This window comes from Cyprinodon tularosa, unplaced genomic scaffold (assembly GCF_016077235.1).
Source record: "Cyprinodon tularosa strain WSP-4 unplaced genomic scaffold, ASM1607723v1 ctg124, whole genome shotgun sequence".
NCBI classification, from domain to species: Eukaryota; Metazoa; Chordata; class Actinopteri; order Cyprinodontiformes; family Cyprinodontidae; genus Cyprinodon; species Cyprinodon tularosa.
In genome coordinates this window covers 927,315-955,273 of record NW_024038048.1, presented here as the reverse complement: position 1 = coordinate 955,273, position 27,959 = coordinate 927,315, and the positions used below count along the sequence as shown (strand labels likewise).

At 38.5% G+C, this 27,959-nt stretch overlaps 1 protein-coding gene across 2 annotated transcripts; it reads left to right on the top strand.

Moving 5' to 3' along the window:
• The first annotated feature begins 11 nt into the window (after positions 1–11).
• On the top strand, positions 12–27,698 carry ago1 (argonaute RISC component 1). Of its 2 annotated transcripts, XM_038276339.1 has the most exons (19): positions 13–185; positions 4,774–4,960; positions 13,798–13,918; positions 14,279–14,460; positions 15,872–16,008; positions 16,273–16,407; positions 16,952–17,039; positions 17,459–17,606; positions 17,737–17,856; positions 17,967–18,089; positions 18,201–18,334; positions 19,581–19,765; positions 20,167–20,326; positions 20,586–20,676; positions 22,759–22,953; positions 23,097–23,231; positions 23,302–23,403; positions 23,546–23,745; positions 25,078–27,698. In XM_038276339.1, the coding sequence occupies exons 1-19, from the start codon at positions 161–163 to the stop codon at positions 25,184–25,186; spliced, it is 2,577 nt and encodes an 858-aa protein (XP_038132267.1). In that variant the 5' UTR covers positions 13–160; the 3' UTR covers positions 25,187–27,698. The 2 variants fall into 2 exon arrangements, with proteins under 2 accessions (XP_038132265.1, XP_038132267.1); XM_038276337.1 differs by having other exon boundaries at positions 12–185; positions 17,967–18,334.
• The last annotated feature ends 261 nt before the right edge of the window (positions 27,699–27,959 follow it).

Here is a 27,959-nt window from a genome sequence, read left to right as displayed (position 1 = left end):
TGTTTGGGGTTAGGGGGCGGGGGTACACCGAGTAGGCAGAAGAGTTAACGCCGAGAGGAGGGGGCTGGAAGACCGAGACGCCTCCAGCCAGAAGGGGCCGGCGGTTTGGCCACAGCACCCCGGACTAGCTAGCCTGTACCTTCGCGGCTAAGTGAATGGGATGGAGCCGGGAGCGGCTGGCGCTGGTAGGTGGATTTTTTATGTTTACACATAAACATAATTTAGAGTGTTATAAATATAGCTCCAGATACACGCAGCGGTTGGAAAAGCTGGGTGTCGTAGCCGACTCAGCGATGGGGGATGTAAGGAAGAGGCAAGCCACCATCATCGCATAGTAGACGCTGAGAGTAAAATATTGCAGCCCGAATGGCCAATATTACCTATTTACTTAGATTTATAATGTAGTGCTTTTTAGCACTGACAATTCACTCAGCCATGCGTGGGGAGGGACAGGGAGGTCGTGGGAAATCTGTGGTGAGGGACGAGGAGATGAATCCCGCCTTCAGCAGCAGCTGGCTGCTCCTTGCTTTCTGAACACCAGCCTCCCCCTCCTCACTGCTGCTTTCCTTACTTTAAGCTGCTCTGCTAAACTACGTTTAACACCATCACCTTGCATGCAGCATTTTTAACATCCTGAGGCCCACCATCTGTAGCTAGAGGTGAATTATTTATGAATATGGCTCCAGAATAAATCCACAATAGTAATATTTACACATTTTCTGACATAGTTGGGTTTGTTACTGTGCATCAATACATTTCTAATCTGCAGTCAGAGTTGATGTGTACTAGAAATTAACTTCTATCTGGAGGCACTGAAGGGTGCAGGCAATCAATTAAAGCAACTAATAGGAAGAAGTTGTCCTGCAGTTTTATTTTATTGTTAAAAAGCACTTAACTCTGTACCTACCAGTCTGACATCAAATCCCTGAAATGTTTGCAATGCTGAGTGTTGGTCTGAGTTCTCAACCTTTTTTCTGACCTTCTAGACAGTATTTCCTATTCTGAAGTATTGTTCTATAAATTGATATTACATTTTCACATAGACAAGTGAGATGAAGATTATAAATTGTTTATGATATGATTGACATGAAAAGGGTTGTTTTTTTATACTTTCAATACTTGTAGAATGGTGAAAAGACCCCTGACCCCTATTTCTTTGTATGCTTTTGTATCTGAAGTTCGACAGTTTAACTTGTCACTCTTTTCAGGTGGATCAGTTTAGTTTTAGTTTTAGTAATTAGCCTAACAAGCAGGAGCTTCCTAGAGGGACCAGATAAGCTAATAAAGAATCTCTTGTACTTTATTTGTTTTGATAAGCAGTTACATTTTCTTTTTTAGAATTATAAGTTGCGTACAGCAATCTGGCATAGCCAATCTGATTTTTAAAGCTTTTATTTCTCTTTAAAAGACACTGGAAATGAATGCAAACTGGCAGTTTTAAGGCAGTACTTTGTTCAACAACCTAGAAGGAAAATGCTGTATTATTTCCATTTAAGGCTCCACGCTTATATCAAATTTTTATTACAGACAAAGAAATAGATCAACTTATATAATTCATTCAGTTTTAGACTTGAAATCATCCGAGTTTTGAGACATTTCATGAGTGATCTGACCTGTTAAAGATAAAATTGGTTTGAACTCAACGCCAACTGATTGGTTCGTCTTATTTTTTAAATTTCACTGATCATTATCTTTATACAACAGTAATTATTTTAGGGCTGCAACTAACGCTTATTTTGCAAAAGGATTCATCTGTCGCAAATTTTATTTCGATGAATCGATCAATAATCGGATTGCCAAAGGTTCCTATAAGAAGATTTTTTTTTTACTAAATTAAACCAGGTGAAACTAAACCTTTTCCACTTGAGGAGTTCTGGATAGAGCATATTGACAGACAAAAACAAAATGTTTATATTTTTTTCACAATTTTGATATAATTGCTGCTCGAAGTGGGTCACTGTCAGCTAAAGGAATGTTTTAGAGTCTCTATACTCCAATTAATGATTAATCGATTACTAAATTAGTTGATTATTTCAATAATCGATTCATCATGATTAATCCGATTCATTGTTTCAGTCCTAAATTATTTAATTATGTTTGTCTTGAAATGGTCTTGACATGTATGAATTCATCAAGACAAACAAAAAAATGGCAAGTTTTCCAAATGAGCAGTAATGACCAGAAGAAAGTAGAGAGAACCTCGGGTCGATGTAGGCCAGGATGTAACTTTCAAATAGTTCGTATGTGTCTTGCTCCTCGTTACGTCACTGTGAAGACAATAAGAGGCGTGCAAGGCTCCAGTTTAAGTCTTTTACCGCCTGGGAGAGGGATTGCTATTGTGTTGGGATATGAGAGAGCACTGGCTCCACTTCTCACCATCTGCCTTCACTGGCACGAGGGAGAAGTGTGCGTCTTTGTGAGTTAGCGGACAGCAAGGGCCGCACATTTACACACATGTATCCTCTCCAGCTCAAGGCTTGCACGTTTCACCACATGTCTTAGATCTGTGTTTACTGTGTTGGTTGGATCTGTGATTTTACTCACATAAAGAGGCGACACTCAGTTTCTTTTGGCAGAGCGCGCTTTTTCACATCAGGACGACTATTCCTCATAACTTGAAGGTTTTTGATTTTTACGGCGGATAGCTAAAGCAGGGATTCTCTAGTTTGGGACGCTCTCCCCAAAAGGCCAAGGTCTCCCCAGCTCTGCATGATCATGGTGGCTCCCTGCCTCCTCCCACATCTTGCAGCAGCCTTACACATGAACACACACAGGTCCCCTGATATCCATGACAATACCGTGTTGCTGTGGTGTCTCCATGGTGAGGCTGGGAATGTAGAAGAGGGAGGGGTCCTCCTGTGTTTTTGAGTGTGTTCATCGTAGCAAGCGCACTCCCTCCGTCGTTGTATTTCTGTGTGTGAGATGGAGGAGATGGGCAGCTGGGGTCTTTGTTTTGGTGGAGGAGGGCTGCTCTCTGGGGACCCAAAGGTTAGGGCAGTGGGCCCCTCTCAGGCAGGAGTCAGAGCTAACTTCACACCCAGTACCCCACCCAGTCTGCGACACTTCTCCCTTTCCAAACCTGAACTCCAACCAACTTTTCCTAATAAAGAAGTGAAACAAAATCCTGCCTTGAAATTTCTGCAGTTTGGGTTCATTGTTTTTGAAGTTTTAGTTATAGATGAAAACTCAATTGGGCAAAAAAACTTTTCAGACTTAAGTATTAGATTTTTGTTTTCTTCATACAAATGAAACAGATACGTTACATTCAAGTGATACTTTTCGATGAATTGTATACTAAAATATGATTTAAAAACTGTTTTGGTTCAGCACTGCAGTGCAAAGTATGAAACTCAGATTCATCAGATCTCACAATTCATGGCATTTTTTAAAATGCTCTTTTTTGTTAGTTAAATACTTTTTAAACTAACAAAAGCCCAACATTCATCTTCTCAAAAAAATAATATTGCTTATCTTCTGAAAAGTGTATGCATGTGCCACACTGCAAAATGTACTTTGTCGGGCTCGTTTTGCATGAATTGCCGCATAAACGGAACGTAACATGGATGTGATAAGGTGGTAGGTTTGCTCAGGTGTAATGGCTGGTTAATGATGCACTGCTATAATTTTGCTGTTAACCCAAGCCATAAAACAAAACGGCATGAGAAACTTTAAAATGTCTATGCACTGACGTTGGACTCTCTGTAGATATGTCAGTGAACAGGACTACCCAAATCATTACAGGCTGAAGTTTCCCCAAACTTTAAAATGGGATTTGCTTCACAGACTGCAGTTAATCCTGCTGCTTGTTTTCCTTTCCATAGTTTTCCTTCCACTTAACCTTCCATTAATTTGTTTGAATGCAGTATTCAGTGAGGAGACCTCCTTTTGTTTCCCACCCCCTTATGGGGAGGGGCTTTGACAGTATTTTCTTTATTGGTGAAGATTACAACAGAACATTATTGCATTCTAACACCTTGGTCCATTGTGTATTTTTTTAAAACAACTTCAGAAGCTGAACAAGGTGGTCCCATTAGCTGTAAGCCAAAAATATCAAACAGGAACGGCTCTTCACTGTTTAATGGATCACAGTTAGATTTTGAATTAAACTATTACTATTTAATGATCTAAAGCGTTGCATCTATATGTGATCTTGGGCTCCGTTTTAAAACCTTATATTTCCTTGTGTTGTAATAATAGAACAACTGGTAAACGGCTTCTTAAATCTTAGAATCATCAGTAGTTGATGTAGTTCTGCAACAATAATAAGTATTCTAACCTATGTCTTTTCCTTCCCTCTATGTGTGTTCTTTTTTTAATCTCCATCCCCTGCATCCCAAATGTTTTATCTTGTTCTTTATCTTCTTTAAAATCTTTCTTCCTCACCTTGTTTTACTCATTTTCTTTCCCGCCCTTCCACTCACTCCTCTGTGGTGTATCTCTTTCCTCCACATTGTTTCTGGTCTCTCCTATCGTCCCTCTCGTACCTTCCTGTCCCGGCTGCTGGATGCCCACTAATCATTTCATTTTAACTCCTGCCTACGCTTCCTTCCTCCTTTAACACCAACATTTGCGCCCCTCTTTGCCCTTTTCTCTGCTTTAACTGTTTCCTTCCTCTCTGCTTCCTCTTGTGGATCTTCTAATTCATTAAATCAACTTGAATCTTTTCTTTCTGTGAATCTCACCTTATTCTACTGTCTTTTTTTCTCGTTTTTTAACATTGTTTCCATTTGTTTCCTGCTCTTGTGGATGCCTCCCTGTAATGTGTCTGTCCAGTGCCCTTGGGGGTCTTCCCCCCACCCCTGCAGCAGGTGTTTCATGCCCCTCGGCGGCCAGGCATGGGCACCGTGGGCAAGCCCATCAAGCTGCTGGCCAACTACTTCGAAGTGGAAATCCCAAAGATGGACGTCTATCACTATGAGGTGGACATTAAGCCTGACAAGTGCCCACGGCGAGTCAACAGGTAAGCAGTATTTACTATGGTTACGCCGTTGGTCTCAAGCTTTACTGGCTTTATAACCATTATAGAAAGTCTATTTCCATCATTTTCATTTAAACTGTGCAGGAATGTATATAATTCCTGTATATAATGCCCAGAATTTCCCCATTGTGGGGCAATAAAAGGGTTTTCTACTCTATTCTATTCTATTATATAATGCATAAGTTGGATTGCTATTGTAATCTAGTTGTTAAGATTAGATGATATTAAGTTATCTCAGGACTGTGTTTTCAGTGTCGCATAAGGAAGGAAATTCCGGACATTAAACATGGAAAATTAATCTATAAAAATAAGACGGAAAGTACATAATTTAGTTTTTTAACATGATTTTATCCTTACTATTACATCCGCAAGGAAACATTCTTTTATTCTGAAAAAAGTGATTTTAACTAACCCACAATTTGCTTTGTTATGGTTCGGCTAAAAAGTCTGCAGCAAATATTCTGTATTCTGGATCACTGCATCCAGATTTTATAAAACGATTAAATGAAGATGGCTAGATTTACTTTTTTTGTAACATGCTGCCCTCACCTTTAAAATCTAAGCCTGGTTCTCCTCCTGAGATTTGGCCTGAATATTGGGTACAAAAGCAGCTCAGTGTAACCTTTATGATTGGTTGTATGTTCCACGGAGAATGCAGAGGAGTTGTATCACGCAGCATTAATGTTGAGGTAGAGGATCTGAGATGATGGTAGGTTCTGTACTGCTGATGAGAATCCATCATTGCTTCATAACAGTGTTGTAGATCAGCTGCACCTGCTTATGGGAGGATCTGTTTTTCAACCCTCTGCTAATTCTGAGCTGTGGAGCCCAGTGGGCAGCTTTCAGAACTTAGATCCCTGATTAAATTGTCCTCCTGGATGATGAGAAAGGTCAATGTTTAGGATAACAAGGGAATAGCTGTGCCATGTTCATTTGATCATTGTTAATAATGCATAACAGATCAGAAAAATGGCTTCAGCTAACAGCTGGAGTTCCTTTAGAAAACAAGTGTTTCTGAAACACAGCTGTTGCTAGGTGATTGGTGTGTTTAATGCAGTCCAATAATCTGGAAATATTGCAAATGTGAGGCTGGCCAAGTTTCTTTCTTTTTTTTTTTTTTTTTTTTTACCTAGTTGACAGCGCTTGATGCTTGGTGCTAGGGCTTGGTACTAGGGCAACACCAGTGTTTTATCTTCGTATGTCGTTATGGCTGAAGATCAAACCATTCTGACTTGTCAAAAGGCTTATTTTGTTATTTTCTCTAACCTGCTCTCATGTTTCTTTGTACCAAAATCCAACAGTCCCAAGCATACTTGGGTTCTATTTATCATTGATTAAAATTGTGGTTTGCCAGAATTTGTGTTTTTATATATGCTTGCTTTTGTGGGGTTTTAACATATGTGAAAAGGCTGATAATTATGAGGAACCCCTCGCTATATACATTTTTACTTGTAAATCCACATGGATATTAGCAATTGTACAAATGAGATCCAGGACTTGGCTCTATTTATTGATCTATCTCTGTGCACGACTGTGTGTCGGACAGTCGCAAACCCGCACAGACCTCAAGTGGAAGTGCACAGACAAAAAGCAGCTGTGATTGGTATGCCTTTCTGGCTGTCTGTGTGGTCGTCCTTCTCGATTCGGTGCCGGGGCGCGCCATTTTATAAAACCAAGGAACCACTACATTGGAAAACTACGACGAAAGGTTAATCTAGGAGGTTTGTAAGTACAATCACTTGTACGATGCCTCGGACAAATTGTATAAAGATGCCATGGTCTCTGCCAAAATGAAGTTCACGTGACCATCCACCAAAGTTCTCGCAGGTTTTTGAATAGGCTTCCCTTTGCACTTTGGTGGGAAACTGCTGTGCGACCCTAGAAATTCCAGACCGATGGTGCACAAGCATACCAGCAAAACCGGTTCGCGACCAGACCCAAGCGACATTTGATTTGTGCGACTGCAGAAGTCTGCTGTGAAAACACAATCACTAAACATTAATGTCATCAAAACGGGCAACAAATATGGCTCCTCTGCAGTCGGTGTGCTCACCAATTTTACAACAGAACTAGTAAAAATATTGGATGCTCAAAAAGTGAATTATTTTGAATAGTTTGTAAAATCCATCATTTTGGTTCCATATCCATCATTTTGGGTTTTATTGGGTCGTCCGTACATGCTCTAGTAAGCTCCTCTGGGCTTCACGTTTTAGTATATTGTAAATGTGGGATAATAGGCTCAAAACAGCAGCTAAGGGTGCTCCGATTGATCGGTCACCGATCGTTATCGGCCGATAAAGGCTTTAAATAGTTTGATTGGCGGTTTCTATAAAGGCCGATCAGATGGGCCGATGAGACGCACTACTTGTTGAATTCACTCATCCGATTCCTCTAGGGGCGCTGTAGTTGCTCTGCATCGGTATGCGACTGGAAGTGGGGAAGAAGAAGAAAACGGACGGTCCGTTTTCTTGTGGTGAGGCAAGTTTGGAAGCGACTGGCACCGAGCCCCCAGAGAAAGTACCACCAGCTGTCTCCTTACACGCTATGTATGCTGCGTTGTTGGATAAGGGCGGGGAACATGGTGGCAGTGACATCAGCAGCTCAACATCATCGCAGATGAACCTCTACCTATCAGAGCCAGTCATCCCGCTTGTTTTTTGGCGAGACAATAAAAGTCGTTTCCCCGCTCTCGCACAAGCAGCCCACGCCTACCTCTGTGCTCCGCGCACAAGTGTAGATAGTGAGCGACTTATTAGCACAGCAGGGAATATTGTAGATGAGAAGAGGAACAAGCTGTCTGCCAAAAATGCAGAGATGCTTATATTTCTAAAGAAAAATCTGCCATTGATTCTTAACAAGTAAGCTTTAAGAGAAATAGCTTTACTAATCTCTATTCCTCTTCTTTCTTTCTCATTGACTCATGTTTTCCATGCTGTGCACTTTAAATGTATGTAGATTTAAAGGAGCTAAAAGAACATTTAAAGTTAGCATTTGTTTGAAATTTACAAAACTTTATTACTACTGAAAAATGTCTGCAGTGATTAGAAGGACATTTTAGATTTTGAGCTAGGACAAAAAGCCAGAATTACTGATATATTATCTAAAGATGTGTGACTGTTCTGTCATGGCTTCTATTTTCAGTTAATTACCGCAGGACAAGCCTAAAATACATACCTGATGCCTTTTTATCATGGCATCCCAAAACATTTGATTTTGTTTTCTTTGCTCTGCACTTTAAGTTTGTGTAAATTAACAATGACAGATTTTTTGTATTTTATTTAGAAGTAAGGCTTATTTGTTAAGCTCTAAGCTGTTTAAGATGTTTCTAAGGAAGTCAAATGTTGAATGTTTCCTGTTAATAAAAGTATACAGTTGACAATTCAATACATTATCTTCTGTTAATTTTAATACCTATACATTTTTGTTAAGACTATTAAAATTGAATATATTACATGATAAATAGAAGGCTTCAGATAGACCCAGTGATCGGTTACTGGTGATCGGTGATCGGTATCAACCAATACTGCTTTCAGCAATCGTGATCGGCCCCAAAAATCCTGATCGGAGCACCCTTAACAGCAGCAACAGTTTGCTTCCATCTACAGAGCTGTAAAACACAACAAACATGATAGCATAGTGATGGCAGTGGAATCGTGGTCAAGAAATATGATTTGTTATATAATTGTTGATCGATATTTTATTTTATTTTTTTTTTTCAAAGCAAACCATGACGGGCAAGGCATCAAGGATGACTTTCTTAAAACTAACGGAAATTCTATTATATAGGAAAGTCAGAAACTGCTGAAAAGAAGTTCCAGTGTGTTGTATACTTCCCTGTTAATGTTAATAAACAAGGTTTGCGTTACTTTCTTAGAAATCGTTTCCTCCACTGTGGAAACAAATTTTATCAGTTGACCAGCCTCTTTCCATGCATGTCTTTGATCAGAATCATTAGTTATGCCGAGATTAGGTTTAAATGAAACAAATGGAAAACAACAAAGTCATCTATAAGATATTCACACAGGCTGGTCAAATTTCCTTCAAGGGAAATGGTGATTTCTGACTGGATGAAGAAGAGCTCAAATATGGGCTGCAACACTTCAAAAACAGCCTAATGTGCATTTTATATGTATTATTAAAATATAATCAAAAGAATGGAAGATAATTGGGAAGTTAAAGGAAAATGGAGACACTTGGTGTTTTATGGTGTTCTCTGTTTGGTTTTTGTAAGCCTTGTTTGCCAAGTTTAATCCACTGTCTCGGAAATATTTAACAGGTTTTATATTTACCTGATAGGGATAATTTACAATACTTTCATAGCTTCAGGTATTTTTTTAATCTCCCGTCCCCACCTTAGAGCAGAGGTGAAAACAACCATAAAGCTGAATCTATAAAGTACATTTCCAAAGCAAATCACAAAGCGGTAACAACAACACAGTCATCTCGGCATAATAACTACTATGAATGCCATAGAAAAGATGGAAAAAATTGTTTACGTATCACATAGAACTAGGGGCAATTACTCGGATTAATCGTGATTAATCAATTATTGAAATAATCGCCAACTCATTTAGCAATCAATTAATTGGTATAGACTGTAAAACATGGCTTTAGCTGACAGAGTAACCCACTTAGAGCTGTAAACACATGAAAATTGCAAATTATATATAAATATTTAGCTTAAGGTTTAAAATAAAATGCTTACGTCTGTCAATATGCTCTATCCAGAACTCCTCAATTAGAAAAGTTTTAGTTTCACCTAGTTTAATTTCGTAAAAAAAATCCTCTTTGATATTTGATACTTAATCCATCTGTCGAAAAAATAAACAACAGATTTATCAATTTACAAAATAACCATTAGTTGCAGCCCTACATAGAACCTCTCTGGTTTAGTTTTAGTGGTTTCTTACCTGGCTTTTGCTGGTATAAAACGGAGCCATCTGTCACAGGACATTTTCTATTATCTATGTTTAAACTCCTAATTTCTTCTATGCGGTTTCCTACCTACTTTTCTACAAATTATCATTTTTTGTTTCCACCATTAACCTGCTCAATTGAAATATGATCATGACTCCAGCGATCAGTAAGAGATCGCTCGGATTGAAATGTCATGATCCGATATCCTAAATCAGTCTGATATTAGCATATATACGAATATTATGATAATATTGACCTGCATCTAAAATCTGATATAAACAAGCTGATGGAAACACTTTGCTTCCATCCACTTCTGTTAAAGTTTATGCAACCCACTGATTAATAAGATTGTCCTCTGTTTTAATACAGGTGCTGGTCATAAAATTAGAATATCATGAAAAAGTAGATTGATTTCAGTAATTCCATTTAAAAAGTGAAACTTGTATATTATATTCATACATTACATACAAACTCATATATTTCAGATGTTTATTTTGTTTAATTTTGATGATTACAAATGACAACAAATGAAAATCTCAAATTCATCATATCAGAAAATTAGAATATTACTGAAGACCAATAAAAACAAAGGATTTATAGAAATGTTGGCCAACTGAAAAGTATGAACATGAAAAGTATGAGCATGTACAGCACTCAGTATTTAGTTGGGCCTCCTTTGGCCTGTATTACTGCAGCAATGCGGCGTGGCATGGAGTCGATCAGTCTGTGGCACTGCTCAGGTGTTATGATAGCCCAGGTTGCTCTAATAGTGGCTTTTAGCTCTTCTGAATTGTTGGGTCTGGTGTATTGCATCTTCTTCTTCACAATACCCCATAGATTTTCTATGGGGTTAAGGTCAGGAGAGTTTGCTGGCCAATTAAGAACAGGGATACCATGGTCCTTCAACCAGGTACTGGTAGCTTTGGCACTGTGTGCAGGTGCCAAGTCCTGTTGGAAAATGAAATCTGCATCTCCAAAAAGTTGGTCAGCTGCAGGAAGCATGAAGTGCTCTAAAACTTCCTGGTATGTGGCTGCGTTGACCCTGGACCTCAGAAAACACAATGGACCAACACCAGCAGATGACATGGCACCCCAAACCATCACTGACTGTGGAAACTTTACACTGGACTTCAAGCAACGTGGATGAAGTGCCTCTCTTCTTTTCCTCCAGACTCTGGGACCTTGATTTCCAAAGGAAATGCAAAATTTACTTTCATCAGAGAACATGACTTTGGACCACTCACCAGCAGTCCAGTCCTGTTTCTCTTTAGCCCAGGCAAGACGCTTCTGACGCTGTCTGTGGTTCAAGAGTGGCTTGACACAAGGAATGCGACAGCAGAAACCCATGTCTTTCATACGTCTGTGTGTGGTGGTTCTTGAAGCACTCACTCCAGCTGCAGTCCACTCTTTGTGAATCTCCCCCACATTTTTGAATGGGTTTTGTTTCACAATCCTCTCCAGGGTGCGGTTATCTCTCTTGCTTGTACACTTTTTTCGACCACATCTTTTCCTTCCCTTCGCCTCTCTATTAATGTGCTTGGACACTGAGCTCTGTGAACAGCCAGCCTCTTTAGCTATGACCTTTTGTGTCTTGCCCTCCTTGTGCAAGGTGTCGATGGTCGTCTTTTGGACAACTGTCAAGTCAGCAGTCTTCCCCATGATTGTGTAGCCTATAGAACTAGACTGAAAGACCATTTAAAGGCTTTTGCAGGTGGTTTGAGTTAATTAGCTGATTAGAGTGTGGCACCAGGGGCCATCAATTTTGAACCTTTTCACAATATTCTAATTTTCTGATATGATGAATTTGAGATTTTCATTTGTTGTCATTTGTAATCATCAAAATTAAACAAAATAAACATCTGAAATATATGAGTTTGTATGTAATGTATGAATATAATATACAAGTTTCACTTTTTAAATGGAATTACTGAAATCAATCTACTTTTTCATGATATTCTAATTTTATGACCAGCACCTGTATATCCCATCAAAACTTTTCTAACATCCCCCAATACAGAAAGAATGATACGAGTGAGTATGATATGTGCTGAGATCACATTGGAAATTAGGAAGTTGTATCGGGACGCCCCTAGTTTTTAGGTATTACCTTTAAAAGACTGGAATATGAAAGTCAACTGAACCATACATGGTTTAGAAACAAATGAGTAGGAAGTTATAAAAGGTTTGTGTAAGATAATATAGATATGAAACTTAGTAATTAGTATGAGGCTAGAAAAGGAAGTCATAAAAATGGTAATTATTACAGATAAGACAAAGTTCATCCATAAAATGCAATGGGTTCCAATTGATTGTATTTATTACATCACATATAAATGCATATAATGGGGTTTTGAATTGAGAAAGCTTTCTGTATGAGAAGTGAAACATCTTCAAACTTGAAAAACAAATTCCAGTGTTTTGTTTTTAACTTTTTTTTGGAAACAATAATGGGGTTAACCAATTTATTGTTTAAGAACATTTTGAATTAAGTTAAATTTACTATGGAAATAGACTGGATAGATCTGCCATGTGGATGGAGCTCATTTTTAATGATGGCTTGTGTACAATTTTCTTCAATATCAGGACCGATGCTGATTTTAATATTGGATTGGTGCAACTTTACTAGTAATCAAAACAATACAATGTATTTTGCTTCCTGGATTATTTCAAACTCTCTTAATAATCATGAGATCAGGCATGGTTGGTTAATCCATAAAGCAGTCAGATCGGCTATGTTCCAGTTTGAATAAAGGAGAAAAACAACAACACTACCTAATAATTTTTCTCAGTGGCTGGTTCTTTCAAACCTTTCCCTTTAGGATAGTTTATAATCTCCTGACATTTTGTTTTTCTGCCAAAAAAGAAGGGAACAAAAGACTTGATATGTTCTTTAATTTCCAAGTGTGATATTTTATTCTCACCATCCCAAACATGCGGGGCTAGAGGGAGTTTTGGATGGCTCCCTGAAGATAAAACATGAAAAACAAAAATCAGGCAGTTTTTATCTTTCTACTTTTCAGGAAAATTGTCAGGCATACATTATTGTTCATGTTTGTTGTCCTGCTTGTATCTAAGCATGGTGCCACATGATTGGCTGTTAAGCCTCCCAGTTGTCACGTGTTTCAGTGCTGCTTATTAACAGAAGCACAGTAACTTTGTTTATTGTCTGTCACTTGCCTGTAACCCCAGAGTTGTGATGCCTATGATGACTCAGTCACTGCTCATTGCCTCAGGGTTCTGGATAATTACTGAAAGCAGCTTTGATAACCTAAGAAGAATGGTAACGGTATTTGTACTACCTGTCTGAAATCGGACAAATGTTTGCAAAACTTCAGAGCTTAAATTATTTCAAGTGTTTTAGAGAAAAATAACCAGCATCCATATGTTTAAATAAACACCTCTGCCATCTTCATTTTGTAGTTTCTAAAATACTAATTGATTTAGTGATATAAATTAGAAACTGGAAAATCGTTAGCTTTGGTATCATACCCTGTAAATTGGATATCTCGTAATCTCTTTCAAAATTCTGAAAAATCTAGTTTCCTCTCCCTTGAATTGGAAACACAAAGGGACCAATAAGGCAGGCAGAGGTTGAGACCTTTGACCTTTGTCTTTTTTGAATATCTCCTCACCCCCCCCAACGTTAAAATGAGAACCAAGCGTTAAATCATGGCCTCCCCTCTGCCACCTGCACTCACTCGCCCTTTGTCTTGCTGCTCCCTCCTCCAGTGACGTCCATGTTGGACCCAGCAGCTGTATCCCAATCGATCAATACTTGATCACATGAAGACACGTCTCCGTCTCCCTGATGAGGCTGCTGGTTCATTCGGCACAATGGGCTGTCGTTTGTATTCTGATACTCGTTAAACTAATTCTATGATTGTGTGTCTCAATTCCTACAGAGAGGTGGTGGAGTACATGGTGCAACATTTCAAGCCGCAGCTCTTTGGTGACAGGAAACCAGTATATGATGGCAAGAAGAATATTTACACCGTCCTAGCACTTCCTATTGGGAGTGAGAAGGTAAGATGTTTTTTGTGATACCAAGCAATCGAAAGATGCTTATCTTCCAAGGAATCCATAAAGTTTGCCTTTAGTTTTGTTTGGATGGGTTTTAGGTGTTTCTCTTTGGGGGAAGAATTATTTAACTGCTTCTTTTTCCTTTGCCACCATTTACTGTAAGCTATATAGGCAACAGTACTATATAGCTTATATAGTATACTATATAGTACTATATAGTACTATGGAAAAAAAAAATCCCTGCAGCTTTAGATAACTCCAGGAACGCTGCTGAAGTGGGGAAAGGCACATGCCACAGGAAATGTTTTTCTTTCTCCCATTTTTAATTAATTGCAGACCTTAATGCTTTCCTTGTCCTCCCAGGTGGATTTTGAGGTAACCATCCCCGGTGAGGGTAAAGATCGAATCTTTAAGGTTTCCATCCGCTGGTTGGCCAAAGTATCATGGCGGCTCCTGCAGGAAACTCTTGTAAGCGGCCGGCTACAAGTCCCCCTTGACTCAGTTCAAGCCTTGGATGTGGCAATGCGTCATTTGGCCTCTATGAGGTGCGTCATAGAAAGCTGTCCCTTTGTTGAGAAATCAAATAAGCTCCTTAAAGATTTAAACCAGTTATAGAGAGCCTTGCAAAAGTAACTATTTCCATCACACATTTATAATTTTATTGGTTTTTTTTGCAATGGATTAACACAGTGTTACACAAAATATGTGAAAATTTGGTGGTCATCTAAATGCAATTTCATCAGCATAAATCCAGATGTTCTGTGAAGGCTATAGAGGTTGGTTTGTGAAGTTGGGTGAACATACAGCTGCAGGAAAACCAAAGAAAAACAAACCGTCCAGGGATTTAAATGTACCTCTGGTTCAACAGGAACATTAGAATATATTTCTATTCTTTCCCATACAGTTGTAGAAACCTGTTAAAGCATGATTTTACATTTTCAACATCTCCCAGAACGCTGCTTCATCAACAAAATCCAAACATTTAGTTCAACAGCATTCCTACACTGACAGGTTTGGTAGGGGGAGCTTTTATCAGAGAAGCAGCCCAATGGGCCACCATAACCCTGGAGGAGCAGCGGAGATCCATGGACCAAGTATGAAATCTGTTGACAGGATCACCTTAAGTTGTGCTCTCTACTAATCTGGATGTTAGAAAAAAATGTTAAACAGAGCTGTAAGATTCATGTGAACTGAGTTACAAAACAATGTCTCTGAGTGATGCAGTCAAAGCCACAAGTCTTGCAAACTGAGGAAACATTTGTCTAGGCGTGCAAAGCTAAAATAAATATGACGAAGGATTTGCAACTTTCATTGCAGCTAAAATTAATTCTATTGAACAGGAGTTTTCAATGTTTTTTTTAGTTCAGAACTCCAGATGGAAGAAGAAACAAAGCAAGGAGCCTCTAGTTCTCTTTGTCCATCAGCTGCTTTAGGTGTGCTGACAATAGTTTAACATCAGGTAACAAAGAATTCATCTGTTAAGCTCAGAAGGTTTTAGACCACAGTTAACACATCTTGATGCAACTTTTTGGTACCTGTGTGAAGGTAACACACAAAAGATGTTTTGCTTTTCTATAATGGATTAACCGAAGAGATGAATAAAAACAAATGTCTACTTTATTTTAACATGTAAAAACAAAACATAAAACTAAAAGGAGATAAAATATTATTTTGCTTTGAGTTCACATATTTGTGCTACTGTGTTGGTCTATCACTTAAGATCTCGATAAGAAAAAAAAAAATATATTTTTTATAAGACAATTTTTTTTAAACCAGACTGGTTTGGGGATCTAAGTAAAACTTTCTTTATTGGTGATAGATTTTTCATTTTATTTTATCGATTCAGATCAAGCCGTACATCTTCTTGTTTATTCATTCTAGAGAAAATCATGTCCTCTCCATGAGCGCATAGCCTGAATAAGCACAAGCACACTTTTCATGTTCTCCTCCTATTAGGTACACTCCAGTGGGTCGTTCTTTCTTCTCCCCACCTGAAGGATACTACCACCCACTTGGCGGGGGGAGGGAGGTCTGGTTTGGCTTCCATCAGTCTGTGCGTCCCGCCATGTGGAAGATGATGCTTAACATTGACGGTAAGTCATAAATGACTGCACTGACTGCTGTGTGTAGTAATTCGGTGATCTAAGTGGTTTTCCTGACACTATGACTAGTAGCTACCAGAAATAAAAACATGCTTTCTGTGACAAACATCCAATATGTTTTTGTTGGTATTATTATTATTTTTTTTTTTGTATAAGTTCTAGATGAATGCTCCCAATGTGGATAAAAGCCTTTAAATCTGCTACAGAAGGTGGAACATTTTCAGGACTTTTTTGTTGCTCTCTGTCTCCCTCTAGTGTCTGCCACGGCCTTCTACAAAGCCCAGCCTGTGATCGAGTTCATGTGTGAGGTTTTGGACATCCGCAACATTGATGAGCAGCCAAAGACTCTCACAGATTCTCAGAGGGTTCGCTTCACAAAGGAAATTAAAGGTGAGGGAAAGAATCTCCTGAACAAAATATAGTTATCTTTTCATGAGCAGATCTGATTGTAGAAAAAGTTACAGGCCATCAAATGTTGTTGGTAAAATGCTTTTATTTTGTTTAAGTTTCTTTTACCAGTCTAAAGTCTGGAGAAGTATAAAGCATGATTTTAATGTTTTCCAGTTTGATAATAATGGTAAAAGCAAAACGGACTATTGAAACATCCTTTTGTTTCCGTTTTTCTTTTTTCTTTCTCAGTCAGACTGTTTTGAGTCTGATTCAAATTTTTTGATTTGTCTGTCTGAAAATGTCTAATTTTGTTTTATATATGGTTTTACTTAAATATTTCTTTGTTTTTTTAGATTTATAAAAATTTAATAAAGAAAAATTATGAAAAAAATACGTTTGGTTTTGATGTTTCTTATTGCTTTTATGTATAAAATGCTTGAAAAATTTAAACGCTTAACCTGGCTGTTGCTTACTAACTGTTCCTCATTTAATATATTTTTATTTTCTTCAGTTTTCTAACGGTATCGATTCTTTTTGTTTGTAGGCCTGAAGGTCGAGGTGACACACTGTGGACAGATGAAGAGAAAGTATCGTGTATGCAATGTCACCAGGCGTCCTGCCAGCCACCAAACGTAAAATCACTTTAGAATCAAATTAGCACAGAGACACATTCAAGTGTAATAGCTTTTAGTTTTTATTTGAATTTAACATAAAAACAAATCAGTGATAAAACTTAAATGAAACTGTAAATTCATCAAAGATATTAACTCTCAAGTGAAAACTGTTATAACTGCTTTATACAGAGTTAAATTTTTTTTGGAAATACTCATGATGAATGAAACATTGTGTAAACAAGTAAAGCCAATGCAAATATTTGAGAAAATTTGTTGCAGTATTTGATATCTGAATAAATTTTAATATTTTTTGATTGTCAAAGGTTTAGTGTATATAATGTGAACAAGTCTTTTGTAGCTTGTATGAAAACTCTGAAGAGGGATGATGTATTGTACTCATTATGGCACAGCACTGATGGACACCTTTTCACATTTAGGTTTCCGCTTCAGCTTGAGAGCGGCCAAACGGTAGAATGTACAGTGGCCCAGTACTTCAAGCAGAAGTACAACCTGCAGCTTAAATACCCCCACCTACCTTGTTTACAAGTTGGGCAGGAGCAAAAGCACACCTACCTTCCCTTGGAGGTAAGGAGGAAGAGAAAGACGATTATTTTGGCAATCTAATAAGCTGTAGGACAAATTATTATTGTATTGTAAATTATTGTGTGATTATTATCATCATCCCCAAACTATTGTGCTATTTTTCCCATTCTAGGTGTGTAACATTGTAGCTGGTCAGCGGTGCATCAAGAAGCTGACAGATAATCAGACTTCCACTATGATTAAAGCCACGGCTCGCTCTGCACCCGACAGACAGGAGGAGATCAGCAGGCTGGTAAGATCCAGAGAACATTTAATGGAGGCCATACCTGTGACATTAGACCATATAACAGTGATTGGTGGTGCAGGCCGTGAAATATGACGCCTGTCCTTGACTCTTTACAGATGAAGAATGCAAACTTCAACCTGGACCCGTACATTCAAGAGTTTGGGATCAAGGTGAAGGACGATATGGCTGAAGTGACAGGCAGGGTGCTGCCAGCTCCTATTCTACAGTATGGAGGACGGGTAAATGCAGCTCATCTATCAGTACCACTGCAACTGTTAAATGACATGTTTTTACCTAGTCACAATAAACTAAACCTTGGTTGGGTTGCACGATTTTTTTCTTCTATGCAGAACCGTGCCATCGCTACACCCAACCAGGGTGTGTGGGACATGAGGGGGAAGCAGTTTTATAATGGCATTGAGATCAAAGTCTGGGCAATCGCCTGCTTTGCCCCACAGAAACAGTGCAGGGAGGAGGTGCTCAAGTAAGTGCATATAGAGTCCTGAATATTTTTTTTTTTTCTAAGTAGGAAGATTTAGAGAGTTTTCACTCATGTTCCAGAAAATGAAAAATGTCGTTAGATCCAGTCAATCTTTTACAGATATTAAATCAGAACCAAGTAACTTTTGCTCTTGGGCTCGCCCTACTGGTCATTTTTGAGAACGCATTCTCATATAGGTTGGAGCCCCTTCTTATATCATCAAACGTCTTCTCTGCTTTGTATTTGGTTTTACCATCAGTCAGTCTGTTGCAGTAGTGGCATAGACAGTATATGAGATCTAGTGATTTTAGTTAAGTAAAAATTTACTTGGTTGTTCTTTACATTCATTTTTTGCTCCATCTTCCTCTTTAATTCTATTTCATTAAGAAGTGCAATAAATTCAGTGGTGTATTTTATTTTATTTTTTTAAGAAAAGTCTAAAAATGAGCTGCATATGTCCTCAGCAGTCTTTAAACTTGTTACACACACTGCAAGAACTGAAAAACCTGTTCCTTATCTTGGGATGGTAAGAATATAAAAAAAGTTTATTATGGCTTAGAATATTCAAACAGTTAATTTCATGGAAAGTCCCATTGCCATGTTAAAGGAGACACAACAGCAACATGGATTAATTTTTCAGATTATTTAGAAATCAACAAATTAGTAATTAAAGTCTAGCTGTTAATTAATATCAATTATAAATACATGTTCTGTGAAGCTCTTAGAGATTTAATATAACAAAAAAAAATTTGTAAAGAAAATATATATCATGAAGGCAGCTCAGGGTCAGAGCTGTGAAAAAGTAAGGGACGTCTCACTGAGCATAGTTCAGTCCATCAAGCAAAAACAGAAAGACGATGCACAAAAGGATGCATCCTAAACTGACAGTACACATAAGGTGGGCGTTAATCAAAGAAGTAGCAAAAAAGCTCATGGTGACTCTAACGTAAGGGCTGTGAGGAGCAGCTTAAGAGGAACAACCTGATAAAGAAAACAATAAAAACTACAAAAGACTTTACACAGTATAAAGTCCTGCAGGAAGATTAACCAAAACATGGTGTAATCTACAGTGGAACAACTTGAATCTCAATCTTGTTGGATGGAGAATATCAGTAAACATAAAATGAACCGTTTGGTTTTACCCTAAAAAAAACCCCTGAATGCTGTGAATACCTCCAGTGCACTGTTAAATTCTGCCTTCATGTTTCCATCCGGACTTTGTCGTGACCTAAATGTGGATTTAACTCAGGAACTTCACAGACCAGCTGCGTAAAATCTCCAAGGATGCTGGAATGCCGATTCAAGGCCAGCCGTGCTTCTGTAAATACGCCCAGGGAGCCGACAGCGTGGAGCCAATGTTCAGACACCTGAAAAACACCTACTCTGGTCTTCAGCTCATCATTGTCATCCTGCCTGGAAAAACTCCTGTCTATGGTATGCTATTTCTGACTGGTTGTACACTCTTCAGTTTGGAAAGCATGTCCACATTTTTGGGAGAAAAAAGGCTTTAAAAGCTGAAACAAAAGGCAGCTGCCTACCTGTTGAGCCTCATCACCCACTCAGGGCATCATGAAACACAAAATAGAACAAAGCAGGCTCAGGACCATTAGTCAGTTTGACTATTATGTAAAGAAGGAGTTTTGCTGTTTTAGTTTTTAATTTCTACTTGATAACGGAAGCATATTTATTAACATTGTTTTGATTCTTGTGAAAATAATGCTGATTCGCAGTAGTGAACGTGGCAGCAGGTCTGCTTAAGATGTCCATGGCTGTAAACTTATCATAACTTGTCATCCAGAGATATTCTTCATAACGCATTTAAACTCTGTCCTCAGCGGAGGTGAAACGTGTTGGAGACACCCTCCTTGGTATGGCCACCCAGTGTGTCCAGGTTAAAAATGTTGTAAAAACATCACCGCAGACGCTATCTAACCTCTGCCTAAAGATCAACGTGAAACTTGGAGGAATAAACAACATCCTGGTCCCTCACCAACGGTGAGCTTCTGTTGCTACATTCGATGTCTTAGAATATTGACATTTGTAGATCTGGTGTAAATAATTAATAGACTACAACTGCCATAGATTACAGCATGGTATGCTTCTATCTGTAAGATATGCATCATCTTCTGGGTTAAATTTGATCCTAAAGGGATTTAAAGTTTAGTTTAGTTGCTCAGTATATAAACTTAAAACTAACTCATTCTCCTTGATGATCAACTGTAATGTGAGTCTCCTCTTCAATGTGCCCCCTCAGGTCAGCTGTGTTTCAGCAGCCGGTTATCTTCCTGGGAGCAGATGTCACGCATCCTCCAGCTGGAGATGGCAAGAAGCCCTCCATTACTGCTGTAAGCAATCACTCATACCTTCATCAATAGTTTTGTTATTTCTTTTACATTGCTTCTAGAAGAAAAAGGGGAACCAAATGTTTGGACTAAACTCATACAAATGGGTGTATTTCACTGATGTCTCTCATAGTAACAAACCAGTATGAGATTTTTCTTTTTATAGTACCTTGGTGTTTACAGAAAAGCTAAAAAAAAGAAATGCATAACATGTTCTAATTTCTTTCATTTTAACAGAGGTAGCCTTTATTTAAACTCTGGTTAAAATGATTTATTGGTTATTTTGTTTTTTGTTATCTGCAAATCTCTTATTTTCAGTGATAGCAAATGTCACTGAATTAGCAAATGTTATTAGTTTTTCGGTTCCTTTTTGGGAGACTATTAAAAGGCTGAACATTAGCCTTTAGATTAGATTAACTTTCTAAGATTAGAGTCTTTCAAATTATGTGATTCACTTTTTCAACAATAGTGGTAGAGAACATGTTCCAGAGGAAACTAAAGGCAGATGTTAAACAAAACACCAAATTGATTCAAGCAGCAGTAAAGAGCAGCTAGTGTCTACAGTCTGCTGTTTAACAAACAAACCACACATATTTTGTCAAATACAATGGGATGTCAGTTTCCACACTATGACTGCAGATCTTTCCAAATGACAGAGTTGGTGTTCCTTTCAGCTAGCTGACCAGCAGTATGCAGCAACAGGTAGAGGAGGGCAGCACTATTACTTTCTGTTGCTGTTCATTTCAACGCAGCTGTAGAAACTCTGGATTCTTATTAACCTTTTTCTTCTCACCTTGGAATACGGCGATACCAGAAATTGTACCTTACTTTGATCATTTTTACTTGGGATTTAAATTATTTAAATAAATTAATAAAAAAGATTAACATGGAAACAAAAGTTCACATACATGTATAGTAAAGTTTTAAATGGCATCAATCTCCAGATTTGGTCATTCAATATTACATTTTATTGCTTAGAATTGCTTTTCAGCACCTAACAAAGTTCTTTCATTGTTCTGTGTTGGCTTCAGTCATGCCAAGTTTATTGGAGTCATCCTTTTCTAGTCACATAGAAATAGGAAGGACATGGAAATAATGCAAACTTAAAGATCTGCATGAAAACTCTGATGGAAGTGGTTGCTTGGTAACTGGGACTCTGGATGGCTACAGCGCTCTGTATCGAAGGTAGTAAGAGAAAACCACAGCTATAAAAGGTATGAGTTAGGGGAAACGGTTGCAACACCTTAAATCTTTTATACCAGTTTTCAATACGTCCTATATTCTACACCTAAATTCCTGATTTTTTTTTTTTGTTTTGTTTGTTTTTAACTATAAAAAACAGAACCCAATAAATGTACCTCAGGCTAGATTAAAAATATAAAGAAAAATCTGATTGCATTTGTTCAGAGTCCCTGGTTAACACACAAACTCACTCTTTGCCTTTATGGCCGATGTCATATTGAACATCTAAGGTGAGTCTTTTTTTTTTTTTTTTTAAACAAAAGGGGGGTTTATAGTAAGGGCGGAGCTGGGAAACAAATGTCTCATCACTGACTCACGTTCAGAGGAAATGGCGTCAACCCTCGTCCGCACTTGACCTCAGCTCAGCTGTGGTTGGCTGGTTTGTTGCTTAGCAATCATGACAAATGAATGAGTCACACAGACGGAATATGGGAGAGGTGAGTGCGTACTTTGGAGTGATCCAGTGTAGAAGACACCTAGTAGAAACGGATTGTGATGTAAACATTGGACAAAAGAAATATCTGTTCAATGCTGAGCCTCTTGCATGTTCCTGGTGTGGCCTTTTAGGTAATGCTCGATGAAAGATAAAAGGGGCAGAAGGACATCAGGACTATATCTGTGCAAATCCTTTTAATTAGTGCAAACTCATCTAGAAATGCAGATAAACATTGCTTTCATTTCCAAACGGTTAAATATTCTATCCTTCTGAGATGGTAGGAGGAGATTTCATTGACGAAAAACATGACTTAACTCTTCATGATGTCTTTAGGTGATGAGTTAATGCAATGTGCTTCATAATACCTCAACCAGCTGTTTCTGTTCCTCTCCTGCTCCCTTCTCCAGGTGGTAGGCAGTATGGATGCCCATCCCAGCAGATACTGTGCCACTGTGCGTGTCCAGAGACCCAGGCAGGAAATCATCGAAGATCTGTCTTACATGGTGCGAGAGCTGCTCATCCAGTTCTACAAGTCGACCCGCTTCAAGCCCACCAGGATTATTTTCTACAGGGACGGGGTTCCTGAGGGACAGTTGCCACAGGTATATTGTTAAAGAAAGGTTGGAAAAAAAGACTTCTTTTTATTATTACTTTTTTTTTTATTTGAAGGGATGGTTATCTAGATTTTTTTTTTCTTTTTGCCAAATTTCATGTAAAGTGCTAATTAAGTTAATGTTCTCCTCAGATTCTTCACTATGAGCTTCTGGCCATCAGAGACGCGTGCATAAAGCTGGAGAAGGATTACCAGCCTGGCATCACTTACATTGTGGTGCAGAAACGCCACCACACACGCCTCTTCTGTGCTGACAAATCTGAAAGGGTGAGCAAATCTTTATTGAAAATATGCTACGGTTATTTATAATTATTAATTAATCTGAATTTATTGACAGATTGGGAAGAGTGGAAATATACCTGCAGGGACTACAGTGGACACCAGCATCACTCACCCCTTTGAGTTTGACTTTTACCTGTGCAGCCATGCAGGCATACAGGTCAGACTAACAGAAGTAGTTTAGGGCTGGTTTGGTTTTTTTTTATTTCCGTAAACCACACTTGGAATGTTCCAGCGGGTTTACTGTCCTGTTTTTAAAGCACGCATTATTTCAATTGATTTTTCCACTTCTCTGTCTCAAGGGCACCAGCCGGCCGTCTCATTACTATGTCTTATGGGACGACAATCGTTTCACGGCAGATGAGTTGCAGATTCTAACCTACCAGTTGTGCCACACGTACGTCCGATGTACCCGCTCAGTCTCCATCCCTGCGCCGGCCTACTATGCTCGGCTTGTGGCCTTCCGTGCCCGCTACCATCTGGTGGACAAAGAACATGACAGGTTTGTGTGTGGTGCATTTGACCAGATTTCTTTTAGACGACAACCAAATCTAAAGAGATTTACTTCATCCTATATGTACAATATTCTCCATCATTCACTAATCTGGTCATTTTATCTTAATGGAATGGTATTAGATAAAAATGCAATATAATAATATCAATAAAGTAATGATTCAAACTTTAATACTGTAGTTTAGTTTCACAGAGATTTACATGAAGTGTTTTATTTTTGATGTTCTGATCATCTTGACTTACAGCTAATAAAAGCATTGCAATATTACCCAAAACTAACCAGATAAAAATAAATCCAGCTATGCTAGCCAACTAAAAGAATATGTCAATGAACTGAACAGCTTTTGCACACAGTGCTAGGCTATCTTTTTGCTTTCTGCACCATTTAAGCAGTCAGTCTGTGACCCTGCTGAGATCTAGGTTAATGTTCATAGTAACCTTCACCTCGTCTGTATTTTTGACTGCCATTGCTAATTTCTCTTCATAGAATTTCTTTGCCAGTTAATGTGATGTGATGTGGTCAGGTGCCACTTCTTACTAGAGATCCCATCACTATATAGAAGCAGCAAGTGCTTTACAATTTGCCAAAAGGCTTCTCTAACTCTGGATTTGATAAATCAGGGAGCCAGTACAGTATGTGAAATTGTTCCCTCCCTAATTTCTGACATTGAAAACTTCACATTGGACTTAAAGCAACTTGGATGTTGTGCCTCTTCACTTTGCCTCCAGACTCTGGGAGCTTGATTTTCAAATTAAATGCAAATTTGAAAAGCAACCTACCCCCTTTCCTCCTATCAGTTTAAACTGACTCCAGCTTCAGTCAAGGCTTTGTGAATCTCCTATATAGTTGTAAATGGACTATATACTTTTATTGCTATTTTTTGTGTGTGTGTTTGTTGCTTGCCTTGCTGCTGCACTGTAATTTCCCAGATTGGTATCAATAAAATATATTCAATCCAATATCACAATCCTCTAAATACTACGGATAGTGTGATTGTGTTTGCAGCTTTTTCTACCAATTCTTTACAGCCCTGTAAAGAGTGAGCTCTTTAGAAGTGACTTTTTAATTTTTTTTTTTTTTTAAAGAAGTCAGTGGCTTACTGCTGGAGAACTCTAAACACCAAAGTCAGTTCAATGTAATTATAACATTTATGAATGAGAAAATCTTTTAGGTTGGTCTAATGTTTTTTTTTTAAACTCTGAGAATCTTAAAGTTTTTATTTTATTTTTCATTAATTGTTAAGAAGTTCCCCTTTTTCATTGTAGTGCTCATGTGATTTATTTATTCAGTGCATCTTCTTTCCTTTCTGTCACTTTACAGTGGAGAGGGCAGCCATGTATCTGGTCAGAGTAATGGCCGGGACCCCCAGGCACTGGCTAAAGCTGTTCAGATTCACCACGACACACTGAGGACCATGTACTTCGCCTGAGCTGCACCAGCCATCTTCACCGTCGTTCCTTTTCCTCATTTCTACCAGAGCGGGCAGAAAACCCACTCCCACCTCATCCCCATCCCTTACTCCCAACAATTACCCACTACACACACTCCACAGAGCTGCCAGCCAGTCTGCTTCTATCCAAAAAAAAAACACAACCCCCTCCTGTAAACACAGGCTGACACTGCAGCCTCATGCACTCAAACGGTTTTGAATATTATTGTTATTTTGTTGTTTTTACTTTATCAGGATGGTTTTAGGACTCTTTTATGTTGGATTTTTAAAAAGTGAATATTATGTAATTGTATTTTATGCTACCTTCCCACTCCTGTTCATGTAAGTATGCAATAGGGACAGGAGAAAAAATAGGCGCTAGATAGGAGAGGGGAAATATCGTAAACATTTTTTTGTCTTTTGTTTTTAACTGCCGCCATAACGCTGCCTCTACCCATCCTACAAACCAGATGCCAGTGTTCCAATCCCCTTATATTGGGGATCCTCCATTTGGGCGGTACTGAACACGCACACTTACATGTATCATTTCTAATTACTACATGACTTACATTCTTGTTTTCTTTTTATGATGGTATATTTTGTTGTTTTTTATGTTAAACAGCCTTGATGAGTCTGAGATATGGTACATTAGCACTTAGTGTTAGCCTGTAGGTGCCACCATTCCTGCACATAAAGAGTTTTAGTCATTTGCTAGTCCTCCGCTATTGGGATTAGCAGCGACAGAAGGAGCAGTATAGATGCAGGAGAGATGTGCTGTTGCACTCTTAGTCCTGATTGGCCAGTCCCTTAGAGATTTAGCCTATAGACGCCAGCCTAGTATAACACTAGAGGGACCATTTGCATAGAGTGTATCAGATATACTTGCACCCCATGCACCTAAACCAGCATTATTAACCAGCCAAAAGTGATGCCAACCAATGAAAAAGGGGCACTTAAACAGGAAGATAATCTATTATTTCTGTATCCATTGCTCTTTTAGGATTTATGAGGCACTTTTTTGTTTATGTACTAACTAACTTTACAAAAGGATGAGCTTGAATACTCGAATGGCCCACTTTAAACTCCCACACTTCCATTGTTTTCAGAACAAAGGCAACAGGCAAAGTTAACACACTATCTTAGACATTTGAAAGCAAGAGAGCAAACGGATCAGCCGTGTTTCAGAGCTGAACATGCTTTCAGCTCTGATCGTTCTGCACATAATCATTCCTACTAGTATTGTTTGCAGTGACGCCACAGTGCATTCTAACTCCCTGACTCTCAGCATTCTTATCATACCTTACACTCCTATCTTCCATACGTCCTGCTCTTCCATCTGCCGGCATTAACATATCAGCCTGGAAAACAAAAAGCACACCCATCAGGCTCCTGGTCTCTGTCTTGGCCTGTAGAGAAAAACAAAGCCGAATGCACTTGTCTCGTGTCCCATTCAGGCCAAACTATCACTCATCAGCATTTTTTGTCACTACTGTTTTTCCACATTATAGACCTTCAGCGTCCTCTGCCCTAATCCCCTAGTCTGTGTTTGCCAAATTTCTATTGGTGCTCTGTGTGCATGGGCGGCACAGATAGGGAATTGCTCATTGGACAGGGTGGGCCCCTATTACTACTACTTTATATGCCCTGACTTTACATCATGTAACTCTCTGGATATATGGGAAAAATGCATGTATCTTTTTATTTTTGACTGGATATTCTGAGCCACCTTACTATGGTTTTCTTAGAGGTAGGAGCCTTGGGCTCACCACTGCCTGTCAATTATTTTGCCTCAATTGTGTAATGGTTATAGACAATTTTTTTGTCATGAATATTGTGACTATTGTCAAATGTTCCTCAAGAGGGCACTGTGGAGAAGGTCTCGCAATTCCTCTTCTGTTGTCCTTAAAACGCCTCAAATCTTGTCTGATGGTCAGAGGCCCCTAATGTCGAAAGGGAATCCGGGAAAAGAGATCAGACAAGTTTGATTTCAAAATCATATTTATGGACTTGCCTAATCAGAATGCCTTTGTACACCGTTTTTCTGATCCTTCATTGTGTCCAAGGTGATTTGTATATATAAATAGATAATATTTACATGTTATATTTTGGCCCAACACACACGAGGCCTTTTAACACTTGAGGCCAGTGTTTTACTGCTTGTTCTGTATTGGAAAAAATACCAGTCTGGGGATATTTCCTGGTCACTATTAAAATCAGATGCAGTTCTTTACTTACTGAAGCCACAAAAGCACCTTGCAAAGGGGAGACACAAAAAATTCAGTCACCCTAGAAATGTATCGTGGACACAGGAGAGTCCATTCCTCTCCAAGCAGCCTCACGGTCTGACAAAGCAATATAGAAGCCACTGATCAAGAACAGTCCTTCTCATAGCACTTCCCAATAGATATGAATGAAATGACATGGAAGCATATTATTTGGCTCTGTGTGTGATAGTATCGCAACTCTGTTGGGGAGGGTTATTTTTTAATGGAAATAAAATTTGTTTTTTTAATTTTTTGTGGTTTTCTGTCTTAATTTTAGGCTGATTTATAGTCAAATTGTTTTCTCAGAATGGATTCGCTCAGCAATTTATTAGAAAGGCAACAGGTGCCTTAAAACGAAGTAGATAGATGTACTCACTTTGGACTTGATGCTGTAGTCCAACACCAGGCAACGCTCTTCTATAGACTCTTTAAATAGTTTTCTTCATGAAATACAGAATTAAGAGAAGTTTTCAATTTAATTTAGTTTATTTATATAGCGCCAATTCACA

Coding starts and splice junctions, on each gene's coding strand:
- ago1 (XM_038276337.1), top strand. CDS start 161: ATGGAGCCGGGAGCGGCTGGCGCTG. Junction 16,009..16,272: donor GATGATGCTTAACATTGACG/GTAAGTCATAAA, acceptor GTCTCCCTCTAG/TGTCTGCCACGGCCTTCTAC. Junction 17,857..17,966: donor AGGAGGAGATCAGCAGGCTG/GTAAGATCCAGA, acceptor GACTCTTTACAG/ATGAAGAATGCAAACTTCAA.